Consider the following 18,793-nt stretch of genomic DNA (forward strand, 5'->3'; position numbering starts at 1 on the left):
GCCCGGCCTGGGATGCTGCAGCCAGGCTGATAGGGCACAGGGCTGATCTGTGCTCGAAAAAACCCCTTTTCCTCCCAAAAAGATTCCAGACTAGTGGAATTTTAGTGCAGCATCACCCAGGGGGATCTTTGGGGACCGGCATCCACTGAGACCTCGCCTGTCCCGGCTTGGCGCTCCCGATCCTCAGGGAGCGGGCTCGGGAGCAGCCGAGGTCGTTGGTAAAACAAACATTGGTAGGGCCCAGGGAGGAATTGGGTGAGAAGAGCGGGCGGGAGGCCCATCAGATACCGGGATTTGCAGCCCGGGTTGTTCTCCGGGTGTTCCTGGCAGCGGGGCGGGCTCGGCACAGCCCCTGCGCAGTCCCGGGGTGCTCCCCATCCCACCAAAGCGCCTTTGCCAAGGGAGCAGCCGGCTCTGGCTCCAGGAGCATCTTTCCCTGAGGAATATCGGCCTCTTCCTGCAGCCCTTGCCTCTTGGCTTCATAATTTGGGTGAAAAAGAGGTGATTTAGGGGCAGCGAGGAAGCGATGCCTGAGCGGAATTCCCACATTCCCAGCATGAGGTGATGGATGAGCATCCTTGTGATGCTTTGTGCATCCCAAAACCTGGTTTGGAGCTGTGCCCGCTGGCTTTTGGGTAGGTCATCATCATCATCATTATTTTTTTATTATAATTATTGCTGTGGTTTTTTAATTGGAAGAGGATGGTGCCAGCACAGGGATGAGGAGGAGCTGGAAGGATGGAGAAGGGATCCTCCATTATGTTGCCTGCCTGGTGGAGCTGGAATATCCCCCAGGGTGCCCTGGCATGTCTGGGATGTCCCCACTGTCCCCCCCAGTGACACCCAGAGCCAAGGCTGAGCTTTGAGGTGCCTGAAAAGAAAGTTTGGGTTGTGTGGCCACCTGGCTTTGGGCTCTGTCCCTCATTCCCTGTCTCCTGGAGCCTTCCTTGGACTCATCCCCTGCCCAATGGGACTTGGAGGAATTTTTATTTTTAGAAACAAGGATCGTGGATTCCCAGAACGGTTTGGGTTGGAAGGACCTTAAAGCTCCTCTCCTTCCTCCCCCTCCTCGGGCAGGGACACATTCCATTTAGCCCAGGTTGCTCCGAGCCCCATCCAACCTGGCCTTGAACGCTTCCAGAGATGGGAATTGGAAGGAGTCAGATGGGAAATTTTATTCAAATTCGTATTTAAAAATAAACACTTGGACCTGACGGCAGCACCGAGCGCCAGCCGGCGAAGGCAGGTTGCCACCAGCCTGCACGTGTTCCCGATCCAGGACCTGCTTTCCACCACGGGAACTCCTCCTCCTCTTCCTCCTCCTCCTCCTCCTCCTCCCTGCTCCGGAGCCGGTGGGAAAGTCTGTGGCTGTTGCTATTTTCTATCTGTTATCAAGGCCTCTTATCACTTTGCTCTTGTCTCCGTGCCGGCTCTCCGAGCGCCCAGGGTCTCGCTCTTGGCAGCCTGGAAAAGTCCCCCCACCCCCTCCTCCTTGATTCCCTATATTCTTGTGCCTTTTTATTTAATTTACCAGCTAAGCACAAAGAATCGAGAAAAGCTTTATTGTTCCTGCCCTGGGAGAACCTTAATTGGAGTGCAGTGATCAAATCATTACCTGGATAACGCCGGGTTTCCCTGGGAGTGCCGACCCTCGGCCATGGGCACATCACCTCAGCCTCCTGCAAGTTTTTAGAGTCACTGTCTTGTCTTTGGGGGTTTTTTTGAGGGAAAAAAGAAGAAAAAAGAAGGAAAAAGAAGGAAAAAGAAAAAAAAGAAATCCTTGCTCGTTATCAATAAAAAAAAAAAGGAGGGAGAAGGAAAAAAAGGAGGGAGAAGGAGGGAGGGAGAAGAGTTAATCGTCGAAGCGGAGTATCTTGGAAGGGAGCGTTTTTTGGCTCTTCCCCTCTCTGTAAAACCAGCCTCAGTAATTCAGTTTTAAAGCATGAAAAAAGGGAGTTGATGAAATTCCACTATCAGCACTGAACCAATATGCAAAATATCTCGCCGAGAATCAAATAGCTATTATGTTTTCATTTCCATTTCAGCGTATTTGCTTAATGAAGAATAGACAGATCAGGCCAGCCGAGGGAGGCTGTGTGCGGTGATAACTGTGCAGGGCTCCCAGCAATCCCGGGCAAGTGACGCTCCCCTCCTGCTCCACGCTCCCTCTCCCTCACTGGCTTTTTTTTTCCCTTTTTTCCCTTTTTTTTGATTTTTTTTCCCCCTAGAGGTTCGTTTAACCCGCGCTGCTGGGAGCTCTGGGGAGTGGGAGGCTGCAGTGGGGTTGGGATGCACCCAAGGACACAATCCTGGGATGCTGGTGGCAACTCAGCCTCCCCACGGGTGCTGGGTGACACCGTGGTCCCCAAACCCCTGGTTACACCTGGTTGGATTTATCTGGAGCATCCCCATCTCCCCTGTGCTTGGGGGTGTTTTGGGGTGGGATTTGGGATGGATCCAGGGATGGGGTGAGTTGATTCCAGGATGCTGTTGGCCCCCACACCAGGTTTGACACGGTTGGATTTATATGGAGCATCCTCACCTTCCTCGTGGCTGGGCCTCGGTGTTTTGGGGTGGGTGTGGGTGGTCCCAGATGCATCCAGGGGTCACGGGGACAAGGCTCTGGCATTGCTGATTCCTCATTGTCCCTGTAGGCGCTGGGGGACACCACGGTACTCAAACCCCAGCTGGATTTAGATGGAGCATCCCCATCTCCTCGCAGATTGGGGATGGAGGTTTCGGAGGGGTGTGGATCACCCCAGGGTGCATCCAGGGACCCCAGTGACACAGTGTTGGGGTGCTGTTGGCCACCCAGCATCCCTGTAGGAACTCGGTGGCACCACAGGGCTCAGACCCCAGCTGGGTTTGTATGGAGCATCCAGCTGGGTTTGTATGGAGCATCCAGCTGGGTTTGTATGGAGCATCCAGCTGGGTTTGTATGGAGCATCCAGCTGGGTTTGTATGGGGCATCCCCATTTCCCTCCTGGCTGGGATGGGGATTTTGGGGTGGGACATGGGATGCATCCAGGCACCATGGGTGGGATGCTGTTGGCTGCCCATCATCCCTGGAGGCCACAATGCTGTGGCACCCAAAGCCATCCCCATCCTCCTCCTGCTTCCCGCTGCTCCCGGGCAGGACGTGGGTGGTCTCAGCACCCTTGGGTGGGCGCCAGGTGCCCTCCTGGTCCCGCCCATCCCTTCCCAACCCCATCCACCCTTCCCTGGGCAGGCTGGAGGTGCCGAACCCCGGCGCAGGCGAGCGCCGGGTTAACTTTATCAGAAGCCCAAGAGCCGTGAAGGCGTGAAGGAAGAAATTAGCCTAACAATGTTTCATTTACAGCGGGAGAAACGATTTGTTAGCTGGCGATTGTTTCTGAATATTATCAGAGCCTTTTTAATTGTGCTGGAACTGAAATTAGCAGAATTAGAATAAATTGCCTTCCCTTCTCCGGCAGCCTCTTTATTCACGCTCATTGTTGTGTGCTTTGTATAGATTATGGGCTCTTTGTTCTGCTGCTGTAAATATACATGCCTGGAGTCACGGCGAGCAGCTGAGGTCTGCAGACGGGGCTGGCCCCGCCGCTGTCCCCCCGCGCTGCCCCGGATGGGCCCGGGTGGGCCCGGGACAGCCGCGGGCGTCGTGCAGTGCCAGCCACGTGTGTGCCACCGCTGCCGGGCCAGGGATGCTGCGTCGCCATGGGAACGGCCGGGAGGGATGGCGGGGCTGAGGGGTGTCCCCTGTTTGTCCCCTGTGTCACCCCTGTGGGTCTGTGTCCCCCGTCAGGTAAGGGGCGGCAGGGCCGTTCCCAGGGTCCCTTTTGGGGACAGGTGACGCTGTGTCTGTGTGCACAGGGCCCCTCTCGCTGCTCCCCACAGTGCCTCAGGGAGGGGACACCTGCAGCAAGACACGGCCACCTCTGCAGGGGGACACTGCACCCCAGGGGCATCTTCCCCTTCCCTCCCTGCCGGGCATTTCCCAGCATCCTGATTTCCCCACTGGAAAACCCCACCCCGTCCCCCTTTTCGCTGGGGTTGTCCCCTCCTCACCTGTGCTGTCCCCACAGGTTCCCTGGCAGCGATGGAGGAAGGCGAGGACGCCCCGGTGGGGGACAGGAGCCCCTCGGAGGGGACAGGAGCCACCTCGGACTGCGAGGGCTCCGCCGAGCGCGACACCTGCAGCCCCCCCGGCAGCGAAGGTGAGCCCGGGGCTGTCCCTGCTGTCCCCTCCCCACCGCAGGGCCTCTGCCACCACAGAGACCTGTTAATTAGCTAAGGAAGTAGCCTGGGGTGGGTCAGTGACAGCCCGGTGTCCCCGAGGGGTTCCGTCCCTCTGGGCACCCCCTGGCCCCACCCTGGGCACAGCCCAGGTTGTGAAGTCCTGTCCCTTGGGGTATGAGGTGACCCCCTTGGGGTGTGGAGTCACATAGTTGGGGTTTAAAGTGACCCCTTTGGGGAGTATAAAATGACCTCTTGGGATATGAAGTGACCTCTTTTGGGATATAAAATTATCTCTTTTGGGATATAAAGTGACCCCTTTGGGATATAAAGTGATCCCTTTGGTGTATAGAGAGACCCCTTTGGGGTATAAAATTACCTCTTTTGGGATATAAAGTGACCCCTTTGGGATATAAAGTGATCCCTTTGGTGTATAGAGAGACCCCTTTGGGGTATAAAATTACCTCTTTTGGGATATGAAGTGACCCCTTTGGGATATAAAGTGACGCCCCCAGCCCAGGTGTGCAAAGTGACCCCTCAGGTGCAGAATGTCCCTTCCCCCTTCCCTGGGCTGCAAAGTCCCCTTCCCTCAGGGTGCCCAGTGTCCCATCCCAGGGGCGCAGAGTGACCTCTTGGGGGACAAAGTCACATCCTTTGGGATACAAACTCCTCCCTCCGCCCGAGATCAAAGTCACGTCCCATGGGCTGCAAAGTTCCGCCACCCAGGGGGACAAAGTCACATCCCTGGGTGCACCAAGGGACTCCCCCGGGGTGCCAGGCAGCCCCAGAGGCCACAGGCGGTGGCACGGGCGGGCTGGGGGCACGGGGCCGGTGGTGGCACCGCGCTGCCCACGCAGCCGCCAGGCTGCCGCCGTGCCCGGCCGTGCCACGCCCCAGAGGCGGCTGCCACGCGGGGCCGGGCTGAAACAGCCCCAGATATCCTTTGAGTTCCTTCCTGTGGAGGTGAGGGCAAACCCCGATGGGTTAATGTTTGCAGTGCCCTTTGAGATAACCGCGGCGGGGCAAGGCTGCGCCGGCTCACCGAGCCACAGCCGCGGCAAACTCCGGCAAACCCCGGTGCTGCCGGCTTTGGGGACAGAGGCGTCCCCAAAACCGGGGCAGCCACGCCACCGTGCACCGGGGATCAACCAGCTGGGCAGGGAGGGACCCCGAGAGCCGGGACAGGGAAGGGATCCTAGGAGTTGGGATGAGGGGATCCTGATAGTGGAGATAGGGAAGGGACACAAATAACTGGGACAGTCAGGGAGCCCAACATTTGGGACAGGGAAGGGACCCTGATAGCCCCAACAGCCAAGGCAGGGAGAGATCCCAATAGCCAGGGCAGACCCTGATAATGAGGACAAGGACCCCAGTGGCTGGGTCAGGGGGGAGCCCCAGTATTTGGGACAGGCCAGAAACCCCAATAGCCAGGGCAGGGTGTGGATTCTGATAGTTGGAGAAAGGAGAGACCCCAGTTTCAGGGAAAGGACCCCAACAGCCAGGGCAGGGAAGAGATCCTACAGCAAAGCAGGCGAGGGAGCCTGATAATTGTAACAGGGAGGGGACCTGATAACTGGAGCAGGGAAGGGACCCCAGTATCTGAGTCAGGGAGGTCTCTCAGGCAAACTTTGCTCGGTGGTGGAGGAAAACCAGGGCTCTTATCTGATGGGGGAGCTGGGCTGGGGGCGAGGAGCCGGGGCCGGGGCGCGGAGCCGCACCTGGCACTGGCCTGCCTCGATAAAGAGGTGATAGCAGAGATAAGGCCCAGCAGCAATAACGGCCACTAAAGCTTTCAGCGCGATGGATAAAAATCGATATGCCAGGCACTTTGATTTATAGCCAAAAATAATAGGACTTTTATACCCGGTGATTGATTTATTTGATGTTAATCACGGCGCTTATCACCTGTATTAATAATCTCCAGTGGCGGTGACGTCACCCCCGGGCGGCCGCGGTGGCGCCGATCGATTGGGCTCCGCGCTCCCGGTCCGCCCGGGACGCCAAGGCAAACATGTACTTTGGGCACTAATCTGCCACACTGTCATATGCAGATTGGCTTTATCAGCCCATCTCCAGCAGCAGTTAATGGAGAAAATAATTGTTATCAAGCTGCCACGAATACGCCGCAGATAGAGCCGTGAGGGGAGCGGGGCTGGGCCCGCTGCCGTGGGGTGGCATGGGGGGTTTGGGGTGGCTTGGAGGGTCTTTGGGGTGTGGGGAGTTCCCAGGGGGATGGGGGCTTTGGGCACAGGGGTGTGAATCCCCTCCCTGTGCCCATCCTGGCCCCGGGTGTGGCTGGCCCGGTGGTCCCAGCTCCCGTGGAATGCTGCCTCTGGAATTCCCTGCTCTGACCTGCTGCCTTCCCCCTCCTGCTGCAGAGTCCAGAGATGCTCTGGAGAGTCCGAGGGAGCCGGAGAAGCCGGATCCTGGAGAAAACCCACAGGAGCCAGAGGCCTGGAATGGGCCAGGTGAGTCTCTGGTGTGGGGCCGGTCATCCCGCTCCGTCCCGGTGTCCTGACTGGATCTCGCCTCCTCTTGCAAACACCAGTATGAGGAGGACTGGGAGCACTGGGAGCTGGGCAGGCTGCAAACCCCACAGCTCCTGCAGGAGGGGAGCTGTGAGGTGATGGTCGTGATCCCCAACATCTCTGGGGTTCTGTCGGGATGGTAAAACCATGGATCTGGGAGCAGCAGGGATGCCATTCCCACAGCTGGCATCACACTCCCTGGCCCTGGCAGGGTTTGGGCCCGTCCTGCGTCGCACCAGGGCACTTCACCAACATCCTGCAACCACAAGAGCGACGCTGGGGTGGTTGGTGATGGTTATCAAAACCCCAAGGAGCGAATTCAGCCTCTATCTCCCCCTGGTATCTCCACGCCGCGGGCACTGGCGAGGCCGGGCTGCCCTGTGGGCACCCCCAGCCCTATCAGCCACTATCTGCAAAGCCACGGGGTTACAGACGTGTGCCACACGGATTCACGGAACGTCCGGGCTTGGAAGGGAGCTCTGGAGGTCACCAAGGCGGGGACACCTGGAGCAGGTGACACAGGGACACATCCAGGTGGGATTGGGATGTCTCCAGAGAGGGAGACCCCACACACCCCTGGGCAGCTGTGCCAGGGCTCTGCCACCCTCCTTGGGAAGTTCTTCCTCGTGTTGAGGTGGAACTTCCTGTGGTTTAATTTGTGGCCATCACTCCTTGATTGGGGTTGTGGGTTGTGCCACTGGGAACAGCTCCTGGCAGGTGGATGTGGATGGGACAGGGGGGACCTGAGATCCCCAAGAGTGGACGTGCCACATTTCGGGCCCCCTGCTCCTCTGGGGGCTCCCAGCTGTGGGTGGCGGTGCTGGGCAGTGGTGACCCCCCCTGGAGGACAGGATCACCCCGCGGGGATGGATCACGGGCAGGTCCCCATGTCCCCAGGGCCCTGGGAAGCGGCGGCTGCCGGCGCACGTGCTGCCGCAGCTGCCCGAATCCCCACGGCCGCCGGGAACCCTGCTCCCCCTTCCCGCCCCGCCGAGGGGAAGCTCCTGCCGATATCCCGGCCCTTCCTGCGTGCCGGGCAGGAAGGAGCTGCGAGGCCACCCCCGGCTCCTCCTTATCTGCTCCCAGCCCTTTGCCCCCGGGATGCCGGGGCAGGGCAGGAGGGGGCTGCACCTCCAACCCCACAGATCCCCCCTGTCCCCTGTGGGGTCACCCCACCCCACAGCCCCTCATCCCGAAGGGAGCCCGGCTGAGGCCGCGCCTCCCCTTCCCCCTCTCGCAGCGGGTTATTTGCATTCTTTATGTAAAAGAGATTTTATTATCGGCCCCTGGCAGCCCATCTCTATTCTGGTAATTGGAGCGGTGTTAATTTCGGCGTGGCCGGGAGTCGCTGGCGGTCCGGCGATGCCGCGCCGATAGCGTGTTCCTCTCTCCCCAACCGCCGCGATAGCCCCGGCTATCAGGAGCTCTGCAGGCCCCGCACTTATCAGGGATGGAGCTGCCGAAAAGGGAAGCTCGGAGCAGCCGGAGTTTTCTGCTTTATCTGGCAGGATCCGCCGGGTGTCGGCGATGGCAGCGCGAGGATGCGCCGGGGGTGGGGGATGTGTTCCCCATCCCCCTGGGAGGTTTGGGGGGTCACTGGGTCACCCCTGCTGGGGGTTGGGGCTCCCTAAGGTCATCCCGCTGTTCCAGAGGGGATGTGGCCTGCCAGGACCTCGCCCTGGCCCCACGTGGCAGGAGGGAGGAGGAGGGTTCGGTTTATCTTTGAAATGACCTTGGTCCCTGGAGGGGCTGCAGCTCGGCCGGCTGATGGGCAGGTTCCCAGGAGCTGGAGGGTGAAATCCTGAACTTGGGAGCTTTTATGGATGTGTCACCCCTTCATCCAGGGTGCTGGAACACCCTGGCTCCATTCTGCTTCCCAGTGGGATCACGGGATGGGGCATGGCCGTGCTTTGTGCTCGCTCCATCCTCTGCAGGGCTGGAGACAGGCTATCCATCCTTCCCAGATTCCCAAAGACCATCCCAGATTCCTTCCCCACAGCCCCTCCATCCATGCCTCAGGTTTCCATCTTTCCCGCTCATTTTCGTTTGCTCTGGAGAAGGGCAAATAACAGAGAATTTTGGGAGCACCCACAGCCTCCAATTCCCATCCCAAGGCTGTCCCATCCCGCTCCATCCCTGCCTGCCAACCTCAGCAGTTCCAGCCAGTTTTCCCAGAAGGATAAGATGGAAAAACTCGGGCAAATTTCACATGGAGCTGGGGCAGGAGTGCAGCAGAAGAGAGCCCTGCTGAGGGCTGCTCTACCTCGTGTTGAGCCACCAGAGAATTCCCGCTGGGAACTGCTGGGAGGCTGCAGCTCCTGGGAATCCCGAATTCTTGCCTTTCCACCAGGTGGGCTGAAGCTTTTTGCTTTTGTCCTTGTGGGAACACCACAGGTAGGGGCAGGATGGGAGGAACTGTGACAAAACTTCCCCACCTGGGAATTCCCAGGGAATTCCTTACCCCTTTCCCTACATCAACATCCTGTTTGCAGCTCCACCTTGCTGAAGCCCAAGCCCTGCTGCTGTCCTGGCTGTCTGGGCTTTATTTAATAATTAATTACTAATTATTAAACATTAATATTAATATTTCCTCTGGGAGGTAATGATGGCTCTGGGTTGATCCCAGAGCTCAGGCTCCTCTCCCGATCCCCCAAACCCATCCTCACCCCCCATCCTCCATATCAGGATGGCACACAGCAACTCCTCTTTTTTTATTTTTTTTTGGTGCATCTAATTAAAACTCCCAAGTTTTTTTCCTTTTCCCCCCTTTTCCTCCCAGCTCCCCTTCAGTTGTGTTTATCTCCCGCCTCAATAATCTGCAGCTGCCCAGGGTTTGTCTGGAAACCTCAAGGTTTATTATCGGGGCCAGCAGGGCACAATGGGGGGGACAGCCGGGCCAGGGGGGACACGGCCCCCGCCACATCTGCCCCAGCCCTCCCCCTCCACCCTGGTATGTGTGGGTGGGAAAAATTATTCCAGCTATTCTGTTTTATCGCTGGGAGCGGAGCAGCAGAGAGTTGTGTTTGTGGGAGACTGCCGGGCACGGGGGGAGTTGGGATTCAGGGAGTTGGGATTCACCCCCAGGCTCCCAAATCAGGGGTGCCCTGAAATCCTCCCCCTGCCAGGGGTGCGTGCAGCAAATCCTCCTGCCAAAGGCAGCGGGATGGGGACGATCCCAGCAGCGGTGGTGGCACCTGTCCCTGGTTTGGGAGGTGGAAGAGCAGCTGTCCCTGCTGGGGGATGTCCCACTTGTGTCTGGGGTCACTGCAGGATGGAGGGGACAGTTTGGGGACACTGATACGAAGGGGTGCTGCCACTGGTCTGGGGATATCAGCGCTGAGTGGGAGGATGATCAGACCGGTTTGGGGACAGTGTGGAGGGATGCTCAGGGAGTTTGGGGACAGTGACAGTGTGGAGGGATGCTCAGGGATTTTGGGGACAGTGTGGAGGGATGCTCAGGGATTTTGGGGACAGTGACAGTGTGGAGGGATGTTCAGGGTGTTTGGGGACAGTGACAGTGGGGAGGGATGCTCAGGGAGTTTGGGGACAGTGACAGTGGGGAGGGATGCTCAGGGAGTTTGGGGACAGTGACAGTGAGGAGGGATGCTCAGGGAGTTTGGGGACAGTGACAGTGAGGAGGGATGCTCAGGGAGTTTGGGCACAGTGACATTATGGAGGGATGCTCAGGGATTTTGGGGACAGTGACAGTGGGGAGGGATGCTCAGGGATTTTGGGGACAGTGACAGTGGGGACGGATGCTCAGGCATCTGTTCCCATTTTCCCTTGGGAAGGGGAGCCATTCCTTGCCCTATTGTGGTGAGAGCCCTGAAGGTGATGCTGCCAGGCTGGTGCTGATTGACAGCTGTCAATCACTCACCTCGCTGCTCTGCCCTGGCTGGATCTGAGGACTGGTGGGGATTTGGGGCTTGGATCCCCCTCCTCTCTCTGGGTGCCCCCTCCCAGGGGTTCTCCCACCCCCCCCCGGGGCTGTGGCAGGGACCCCCCTGCGGTCCCCTCCCTTTCTGGGCGGGATATCTTCCCTCCACATCGGCTCCGGGGGCCCCTCACTCCCCTTCCTCCCCCTCTCTGGCTTCCTGCCCCCCCCAGTGCCCTCTTCCCACTGCCTGGGCAGACCCAGGGGTCCCAGCAGTCCTGGGAGAGGGGACAGGGCAAGGACAGGGTGTCCCTGGTCCCGCCACCCTGGCAGCCCTGGGGAAGCCAGGAAGTTTTCCTCCTTCCCATCCTTCCTGATTTCTGGTGTTTTTCCCTGTGTTTATTCCTGTCCCCAGCCCTGTGGTCACAGGTCCCGTGTGTTTCCTGGTTGTCCCTTGTGAGGAGAACCCCAGGGAACAGGAGCTGCCTTGGGATGGGAGCCCCTTGGGGCAGGGTCTGTGAGTGGGGACAGAGCAGGGATAGGGCGCCCCTGGCACGGAGGTCCTGGCAGCCCCAGGGAAACCTGGAAGTTTTCCTGCTTCCCTGAGCCTTTTCTGATCTTATTCCCAGTGTTTTTATCCCTGCAGGCACAGGTTCCAGGTATTTCCTGGGACGGGAACCCCTTGTCACGAGGGATGACACCCCTGGGGACGGCGGCACCTCAGGGACGGGGACCCCTGGGGACACTCTGGAGACGGGGACCCGCTCCCAGCCCCATCCCAGCAACACCCCGAAGGCAAATGTCCCGGGAATTCTTATCAGCCCATCCTGCTGGGGCAGGGCACCCCGGCTGCCGTGGGGCCGTCCCGGGGAGCGCGTGGCGCCTGCCAGCTGTGCGGCACAGCTGGCGAGCGGGGCGCGGGCACTTGGGGGTGCAGCCCCTCCCGTCGGCGTGTGCAGCCCCCCGTGCAGCCCCCCCGGCGCCGGGTGGTGCCCGCTGCGGGCACGGGGCAGGGCCCGGCTGCTGCATTATCCGGGGGCAGGGTTCAGCCCGATAAGGAGTCGCTTTTGGACTCGGGCAGCAAACAATCAATAAGTGGCAAGCGATGGGCAGCAGAGATAAAGGCGGCAATCCCCCCTCGGCTCCCGCCCCACCGGGGCGGCCCCAGCCCCCCAAACCGGGGGGCAGAGCTGGGCTCTGCCACTGCCATCCCCTCTCCATCTGCAGAGCAAGCCCAGGCTGAGCCCAAGCAGGCGCAGCCCAGCAAGGCTCGATTGAAACCCTCCTCACTCCTTTGTCGTCCCCAAGGCTGCCCTGATTACTCGAGCACCCGGGACGGCAAAGCCGGGATAATCTCCTTAGCCCCTTTGGAGAGATTTCCCTTTGTGAGTGGAGGTGAAGAGTGGAGATGCTGCGTGTTCACAGCTTAAGACTCTTCCCAATCGGCTCCCTCCATCTTATCGGAGCGGTGCCATCACATCATTGCAGTAGTTGAGTTGTCAGGATTTATTCCTTCCGCCGCGCTCTCGCCGCTTCTAAAAACAGCAGCTGGGGCTGGGACAGGGCCACTGGGGGAACTGGGGGGGACTGGGGGGAACTGGGGCTTGTCCAGCTTGGATTTCCCCAGGCAGGAACGGGAGAGCCATGGGAGGTCGGGTACCCATTGATGGATCCATCCATCCATCCATCCCTCCATCCCACTGCCAGGCCAGCTCCTGCAGCCACCCACGTTCACTCCTGGATGATCCAGAGGTGCAGCCACATCCAGACACCCACTTTTGCTTTCCTTGCAGGAGGGAAGGGCAGAGGGGCCCCAGACAAACCCACCCATCCCACCCCATCCCATTCCAAGCTGCTCCAGCATCCCTTTGTCTCACCTGCATCCACAGCACTTGGACCACATCCAAACTGTTTGGCCCCTTGGTGGGGATCTGGGCTCAGAGGTCCATCCCTCCCTCCCTCCCTCCATCCATTCCTCCATCCATCCATCCATCCATCGTTTCCCAGTCTCTCCATCACCAGGGCTGGTGCTGGGGCTGGATCTGGCCCGTGCCCCCCCAGGCTGGCACAGGGCGCTGAATTTAATGGGAACAAGGCTCTGATCCCGGGGTGTGATCCCATGACACGCCGGGAGCAGTATTTATCCTGATAGTATCCAGGCAGCTGCAAACACGGCAGGGCCCTCTGAGCCCGGTGCCTGCTGAGGGCCAGAGCAGCTGGTTTGGATGTGGTCCAGGTGCTGTGGATGCAGCTGAGGTAAAGGGATGTGGGAACAGCTTGGTTGGAATGGGATGGGATGGGTGGGTTTATCTGGGGCCCCTCTGCCCTTCCCACGAGGAAAAGGCAAATGGGGGTGCCTGGAGGTGGCTGCATCTCCAGAGCTTCCAGGAGGAACTGGCCCAGCTCCCTGCTGCTCCTGGCCGTGCCATTCCCTTTCCCTGGCCATGGGAATGCTGTGCTCAATGTGGGCTCTGGCTGTTCATCCCATCACACCCCGTGCTGGAGGAAGGCTCAGCGATGCCTCCCTGGAGCTCTGCATCCCCACAGGCTTCCTCCCTCCCTGAGCCCACCCTGGACCCTCGGGAAGGGCGGGAATGTGGGTATCTACCGTGCCTGCTGGGCCTGGGGTGGTGACAGGATTAATCTTTGCTCCCAGCACAGCTCAGCCCATTCCTTTGGAATCTCCCGATGGGAAGATAAGCTGGGAGCAGCCCCGTGTTCCCGGAGTCTGTGTCACACCAGGCAGGTGCACCTGGCTCTCCGGGGGCTTTTCCCTCCTTCCTCCCTTCCCTCTTCCCTTCCTTCCTTCCTTCCTGCTGCTTTTCTCTGCGCCCCAGAGCGAGCAGGCGGGTCCCTGCCCAATTTGGTTAATGAGCCGCGAGATAAGCCCGGCTCCCGCGATAACGAGGGACCGATGGCCAGGTGAGATACCTGGGGGGTGTTCACCTGCCAGGGGATCCCACAGGGAGCTGCAGCTCACGGACTTTGCTCCAGGACGCCCCAGGGGCTGGCAGCAGCTCTTCCCAACCGTGCAGGCAGTGGGATGTGCCTGGATCCGTGGTGGGACTGCTCCCTGCAGCCTGGTGGTCCCCACGTGGGGACACATGGCTGGCTTTGGGCTGTGTTCTCAATGTGGAGCACGCAGCACTCCCCAGGGGCCTCCCCATCATTTTCCCTGTTCCCTCTCGGCAGTGTTGTCTGTTTAGCTGAAAAAAATCATCCTTTCCCTCCTTTTTTCCCTCGCTGTGTTAACGTGGGTGCAGCGCCGGGGCTCTGGCAGCATCCCGGGCTGGCACAGGGACTCTGATCCCTCTGGAGGAGCTCTCAGCATCCTGAGCAGGGGTTCAGCCCCGTGGGTGGGGTTCCAGCACCCCGTTTTGGGGCGGGCGGAGGCCGCGGGGCGCTGGCGGGAGCGGGCAGCACTATTTTTGTCCCCCTGTCTGGAACGGTTTTCTCTTTATCAGCGCCTGCGTGTTTTCTCTGCTGGGGATTGATACACACAAGATGAAGTGCTCTGACATGGGAAGTGTCAGGCGAATGCTCTTATCTCGGAGACATGGTCTCCTGACCCAAACGCCGCTGATTACCAGTGAGACGGGGAAGGGGGGGCGCCGGGGGGCACCCATGGGGGGACGCGGCCGTTGGGCTCCGGGCCCCGAGAGCAGCCGGAATATCGGGGGTGCCAAAGCCAGAGGGGAGCCGGCGCTGCCGGGGCTCTCCTGGGGGTTCCGGGGTGCAGGGGAGCGGGGGCAGCTTGGGGATGCTGAGGCTGAGGGAGTCCAGCACCCCGGCAGCACTTTGGGATCAGAGGGGGAGGTGCTGGAGTGTGAGGGTCCGACTGCCCTGCTTGGCCCCGAGGCCACGCTGGTGGTCACTCTGCTCCCTGCCTGCCCCTGTCCTTCACAGACCTGCTGCTGCCCTTCCTCAGGCTCAGTGTGTGCCAGGGAATAAATCCCAACAGCTCCTCAAAGGCCTCGTCCCTCCTCCTCCTCCCTATGCTGAGGTGATGAGGAAATGGGCAGGGGGATGCAGGGCAGCAGGATGCCAGGAACAGGGGGTGGGAGGATGCCAGGGATGCAGGGCTGGCACAGCCCGTGCCATGCTCACTCCCAAAACCTCTTCGTAGGGATGAAATCCCAGCTGGAAACAGAGCCGAGGTCTCCATGGCCAGGGTGGCGTTGGGAGCACTCCAAGGGTTCCCAGGGTGTGGGAATGGGAAGGAAGGACAGGGAGCTGAGGCAGAGCCCATCGCCAGCAGTGCCGGGGGCTGTGGCACGGGGATGGGGGCTGGCAGGGCCCAGCCTGGTGGCCCCAAACACCTCGGGGAGCCTGGACACCTCGCAGTGGGCAGCTGGCTTTGCCGAGGTGGCAGCGGCTGCTCCCCTGGGATGTGCCCCAAGCAGTCCCCCGTGGCCCGGGGAGGACGGAGGGGGCCCGTGGGTGCCAGTGGCACCTTGGCGATGGCAGGTGACACCACCCAGCGCTCCCAGTCGCTCACCTCAGCTCACCCCAGCGCCGGGAGGATCCAGATGTCAGCCCTGCTAATAAACACATCAGATTTCAATCTCCGCAGCCATGGGATCGCTTTATCCTCCCCGCGCTCCCGGCTCCAAAGGCAATTCTGCCTTCAGCCGGCGCAGCCTCCTCCCTGCCCACGGCACCGGGACCGCCGGCGTCCCCTCGGGGCTTTTTGGGGGCTCTTAGTCCTGGAGTGCCGGGGCGGGGGTGACCCCGGAGTGCTCGGGGCGTTCCCGGCGCACACGGGCCGGGTCTGGCTCGCTGTCCCCGGGAGCAGCTCGGATTTTGGGGGGCAGCAGGCGGCGAGGGGCAGGCAGCGCATCCATCTGGGTATTGGTTACCTGCCATCTTATCTGCGCTCCCAAAGACAAAGGCACAGTTAAAACATTTTCGAGCAGCCTTCATAGCGTATTCACGTGTTATCTAACCCATTAAACCAGAGCCTTATCAGATAATCAAAGCCATTAAGCCCTGAAGCCGCTGCGACTTCGGGTGCGGGGATGGGAAGCGATCCTTCCTTCCACCCCGCCGGGCCGGGACCCCCGGGACGGGCATGGAAACCGTGGGATGGGCATGGAAACCCTGGGAAGGGCATGGAAACCCCGGGAAGGGCATGGATCCCCTGGGATGGGCATGGAAACCCCGGGACGGGCATGGAAACCCCGGGACGGGCATGGAAACCCCGGGAAGGGCATGGATCCCCCAGGAAGAGCCTGGATCTCCCGGGATGGGCATGGAAACCCTGGGAAGGGCATGGAGCCCCCGGGACGGGCATGGAAACCCCGGGATGGGCGTGGATCTCCTGGGAAGGGCATGGATCCCCCCTGGGACACCCACGGGCACCTCCCGGCTCCCGCTGGGTGCCCGCATCCCCCGGGGTTTGGGGTGTTGCGGGCCGGGGGATGCTGGGCACACCCCACTGATGCTGTGCGTGTCTCCCCACAGATGAGCTGGCTCTGGAGGTGCAGGAGGGGCAGAGACGGGTGCGGACCCGCAGGAGCCTCCCCGAGGGCTTCTCCTGGGGCCCCTTCCAGGGCAGCATCCACAGCGAGCCAGCATCGCCGGGGCACGGCGACACGGTAAGGATCAACCCCAGGGAACGGTGGCAGGGCCAGTCCTGAGGAAACAAATTCTTTGGGAAAAAGAGTCCCTGCTGGAGCTCCTCACCCCTGGGGATCTCCTGGTTTCCCTGGCAGCCGAGGGCATCCCCACAGGCAGGGGACAGGATGGTGCCATGGTGCCATTCCCACAGGCAGGAGACAGGGTGGTGCCATCCCCTGGCACAGGCTGCCTGGTGGCACCTGTCTCCTCACAGAGGAGATGGGATCTGGCCTGCCCACCTCAGATCTGCTCCCTGGGGACTCTGTTGTGCCTGGAAAGGACCAGCAGCCGTGGGGAAGGGGCAGGAGAGGAGCACTGAGGGGACACCGGGGGGCTGGTGGCTGTTGGTGCCATCACCAGGGGAGCAGCAGGGCAGGGAGGTGTCTGTGAGTGTGACCCAGGGTGTTCCTCTGGATCCTCCATCCCAGCCACATCCTTCCCTCCACGTCCCCCCCGAGCCGCACACAGCCAGCTCCAGCCCAGGATCCTCAAGCCCTGGCTCCATCCCCACCTCTTCCTCCTCCTCCTCCTCTCTCCTTTGCTCTTTTTTTTTCTCTTTTCTTTTTTTTTTTTTTAAGCTCAGGCCCGTTTATCTTTGCTGAATTAAATCCTTGATTAACCCTTATCTGCCCGGTTTGGCTCCCTATCTCCCGGTTGGCGCCGTGTGTCCAGACACCCGGTACAGGATGATTGATTTCCCCAAGATATGCGCAGCTTTTTTCTGATACTTCATTTATTGTCTAAATATTTTTGCTCCCATTTCAGCAGCTCCCTTATCGAGCCCGGCTGATGATTCCCAGCCCTGCTCTCCTCTGCCACTCTCCTCCCTCCCTATCTCTGCTCAGGGAAGGGAGGAAGGAATTGCAGCCCCATCCCTGATAGGGGCTGTCACCCTCAGGTCCCTTCCTCTTTGTTGCTGGCGGCGCTGGGGGGTGTGCAGGGGCTCTCCCCCAAATCCTGCCCGGCCCTGCTCTTCATCTCCGTGTGGGGATGATCCCAGCCTGAGGTTTTAGTGGGAGCTGGGAGCACTGGGTGGCTTTAATATTCCATGGCGTGGAGCACCATTGCCTGCTGATGGAGAAGGAGGAGGAAGAGGAGGGAAAAGAGGACGAGGAGGAAGATTCCTGCCCGATCCCACAGGCTTCCCCCAAAAGATCCTGGCTCGGGGGGGTGTGGAAAGCCTCTGGCAGACAGCTCAGGGGTGCCAAGGGAAGGTGAAGCCCCTCTGGGACAGTGCCCCGGGCCCATGGGTGCCCCCCCAGGCAGGGCAGGGGCCGCGGATGCGCTGTCCCGGCGGATGCGGAGCAGATTGGGTTTCCGATGGTTATCAGCGGTGTGCGCCCAGACAGCGACCTCTTTGTTCCAGGGAGAACAAGGAAGGGCCTCACACCGGGGCTGGGGCCGCCGCGGGGGCACCCCGGGGTGCCGGGAGCACCCTGGAGTGCTGCAGGGTCCTGGGCAGCTCAGGCACCCCTCCATCGGGGGGTACCCGCGGGTCTCCCCGCGCCGGGAGCAGAATTCCAAAGGGATCCTCCTCTCCCCGAGGGTGCCCCGCCCATGTGGCACCAGCAGTGCCCATCCCTGGGTCCCGTGCTGGGGGTCCCAAAGCCCCCAGACCCATTTCCCGTGTCCAGAGGGGCAAGGGGGATCCTCCACCGCTATGAGAGGTGCACACGCATGTGCCAGTGTGTCACACACATGTGCCAGTGTGTCACACACATGTGCCAGTGTGTTACACACGTGCCAGTGTGTCACACTCATGTGCCAGTGTGTCACACTCATGTGCCAGTGTGTCACACACATGTGCCAGTGTGTCACACCTGTGTGCCAGTGTCACACCTGTGTGCCAGTGTCACACCTGTGTGCCAGTGTGGCTCACAAATGTGCCAGTGTGTCACACACATGTGCCAGTCTGTCACACTCATGTGCCAGTGTCACACCTGTGTGCCAGTGTGGCTCACACGTGCCAGTCTGTCACACCCGTGTGCCAGTGTGTTACACACCTGTGTGTCAGTGTCACACCCATGTTCCAGTGTCACACACATGTGCCAGTGTGTCACACACATGTGCCAGTGTCACACACATGTGCCAGTGTCACACACATGTGCCAGTCTGTCACACCCGTGTGCCAGTGTGTTACACACCTGTGTGTCAGTGTCACACACATGTGCCAGTGTCACACACATGTGCCAGTGTGTCACACCTGTGTGCCAGTGTCACACCTGTGTGCCAGTGTGTTACACACCTGTGTGCCAGTGTGTCACACCCATGTGCCAGTGTCACACACATGTGCCAGTGTATTACACACCTGTGTGCCAGTGTCACGCCCATGTTCCAGTGTCACACCCGTGTGCCAGTGTCACACATGTGTTGGGGGCTTTATCACGCTGCCAGCACTCGGCTCCTGGCAGTGATAAGGCCCCAACTGGCTGCGACTGTCAGGCTGAGTTGGAGGGGTTGGAAATATTGGGATGGATAATTAGATTTCATATCGTTACTGCAGCAGCCATCGGAGGATCAGGGAGATTAATTCCCCCCCCCTTGTGCTCATTAATAT

General features: G+C 60.2%; 1 protein-coding gene across 1 annotated transcript in view; it reads left to right on the forward strand.

Annotated features, from left to right (window-relative positions):
* ZFPM1 (zinc finger protein, FOG family member 1) overlaps nt 1-18,793 on the forward strand; it is a 35,235-nt gene that overhangs the window by 10,493 nt on the left and 5,949 nt on the right. The window contains exons 2-4 of the mRNA XM_063410706.1: nt 4,065-4,196; nt 6,594-6,683; nt 16,081-16,214. Coding sequence (XP_063266776.1) covers nt 4,065-4,196; nt 6,594-6,683; nt 16,081-16,214 — 356 coding nt within the window. The remainder of the gene's footprint in view (nt 1-4,064; nt 4,197-6,593; nt 6,684-16,080; nt 16,215-18,793) is intronic.

The sequence above is a fragment of the Prinia subflava genome, chromosome 13 (genome assembly GCF_021018805.1).
Source record: "Prinia subflava isolate CZ2003 ecotype Zambia chromosome 13, Cam_Psub_1.2, whole genome shotgun sequence".
NCBI lineage: Eukaryota > Metazoa > Chordata > Aves > Passeriformes > Cisticolidae > Prinia > Prinia subflava.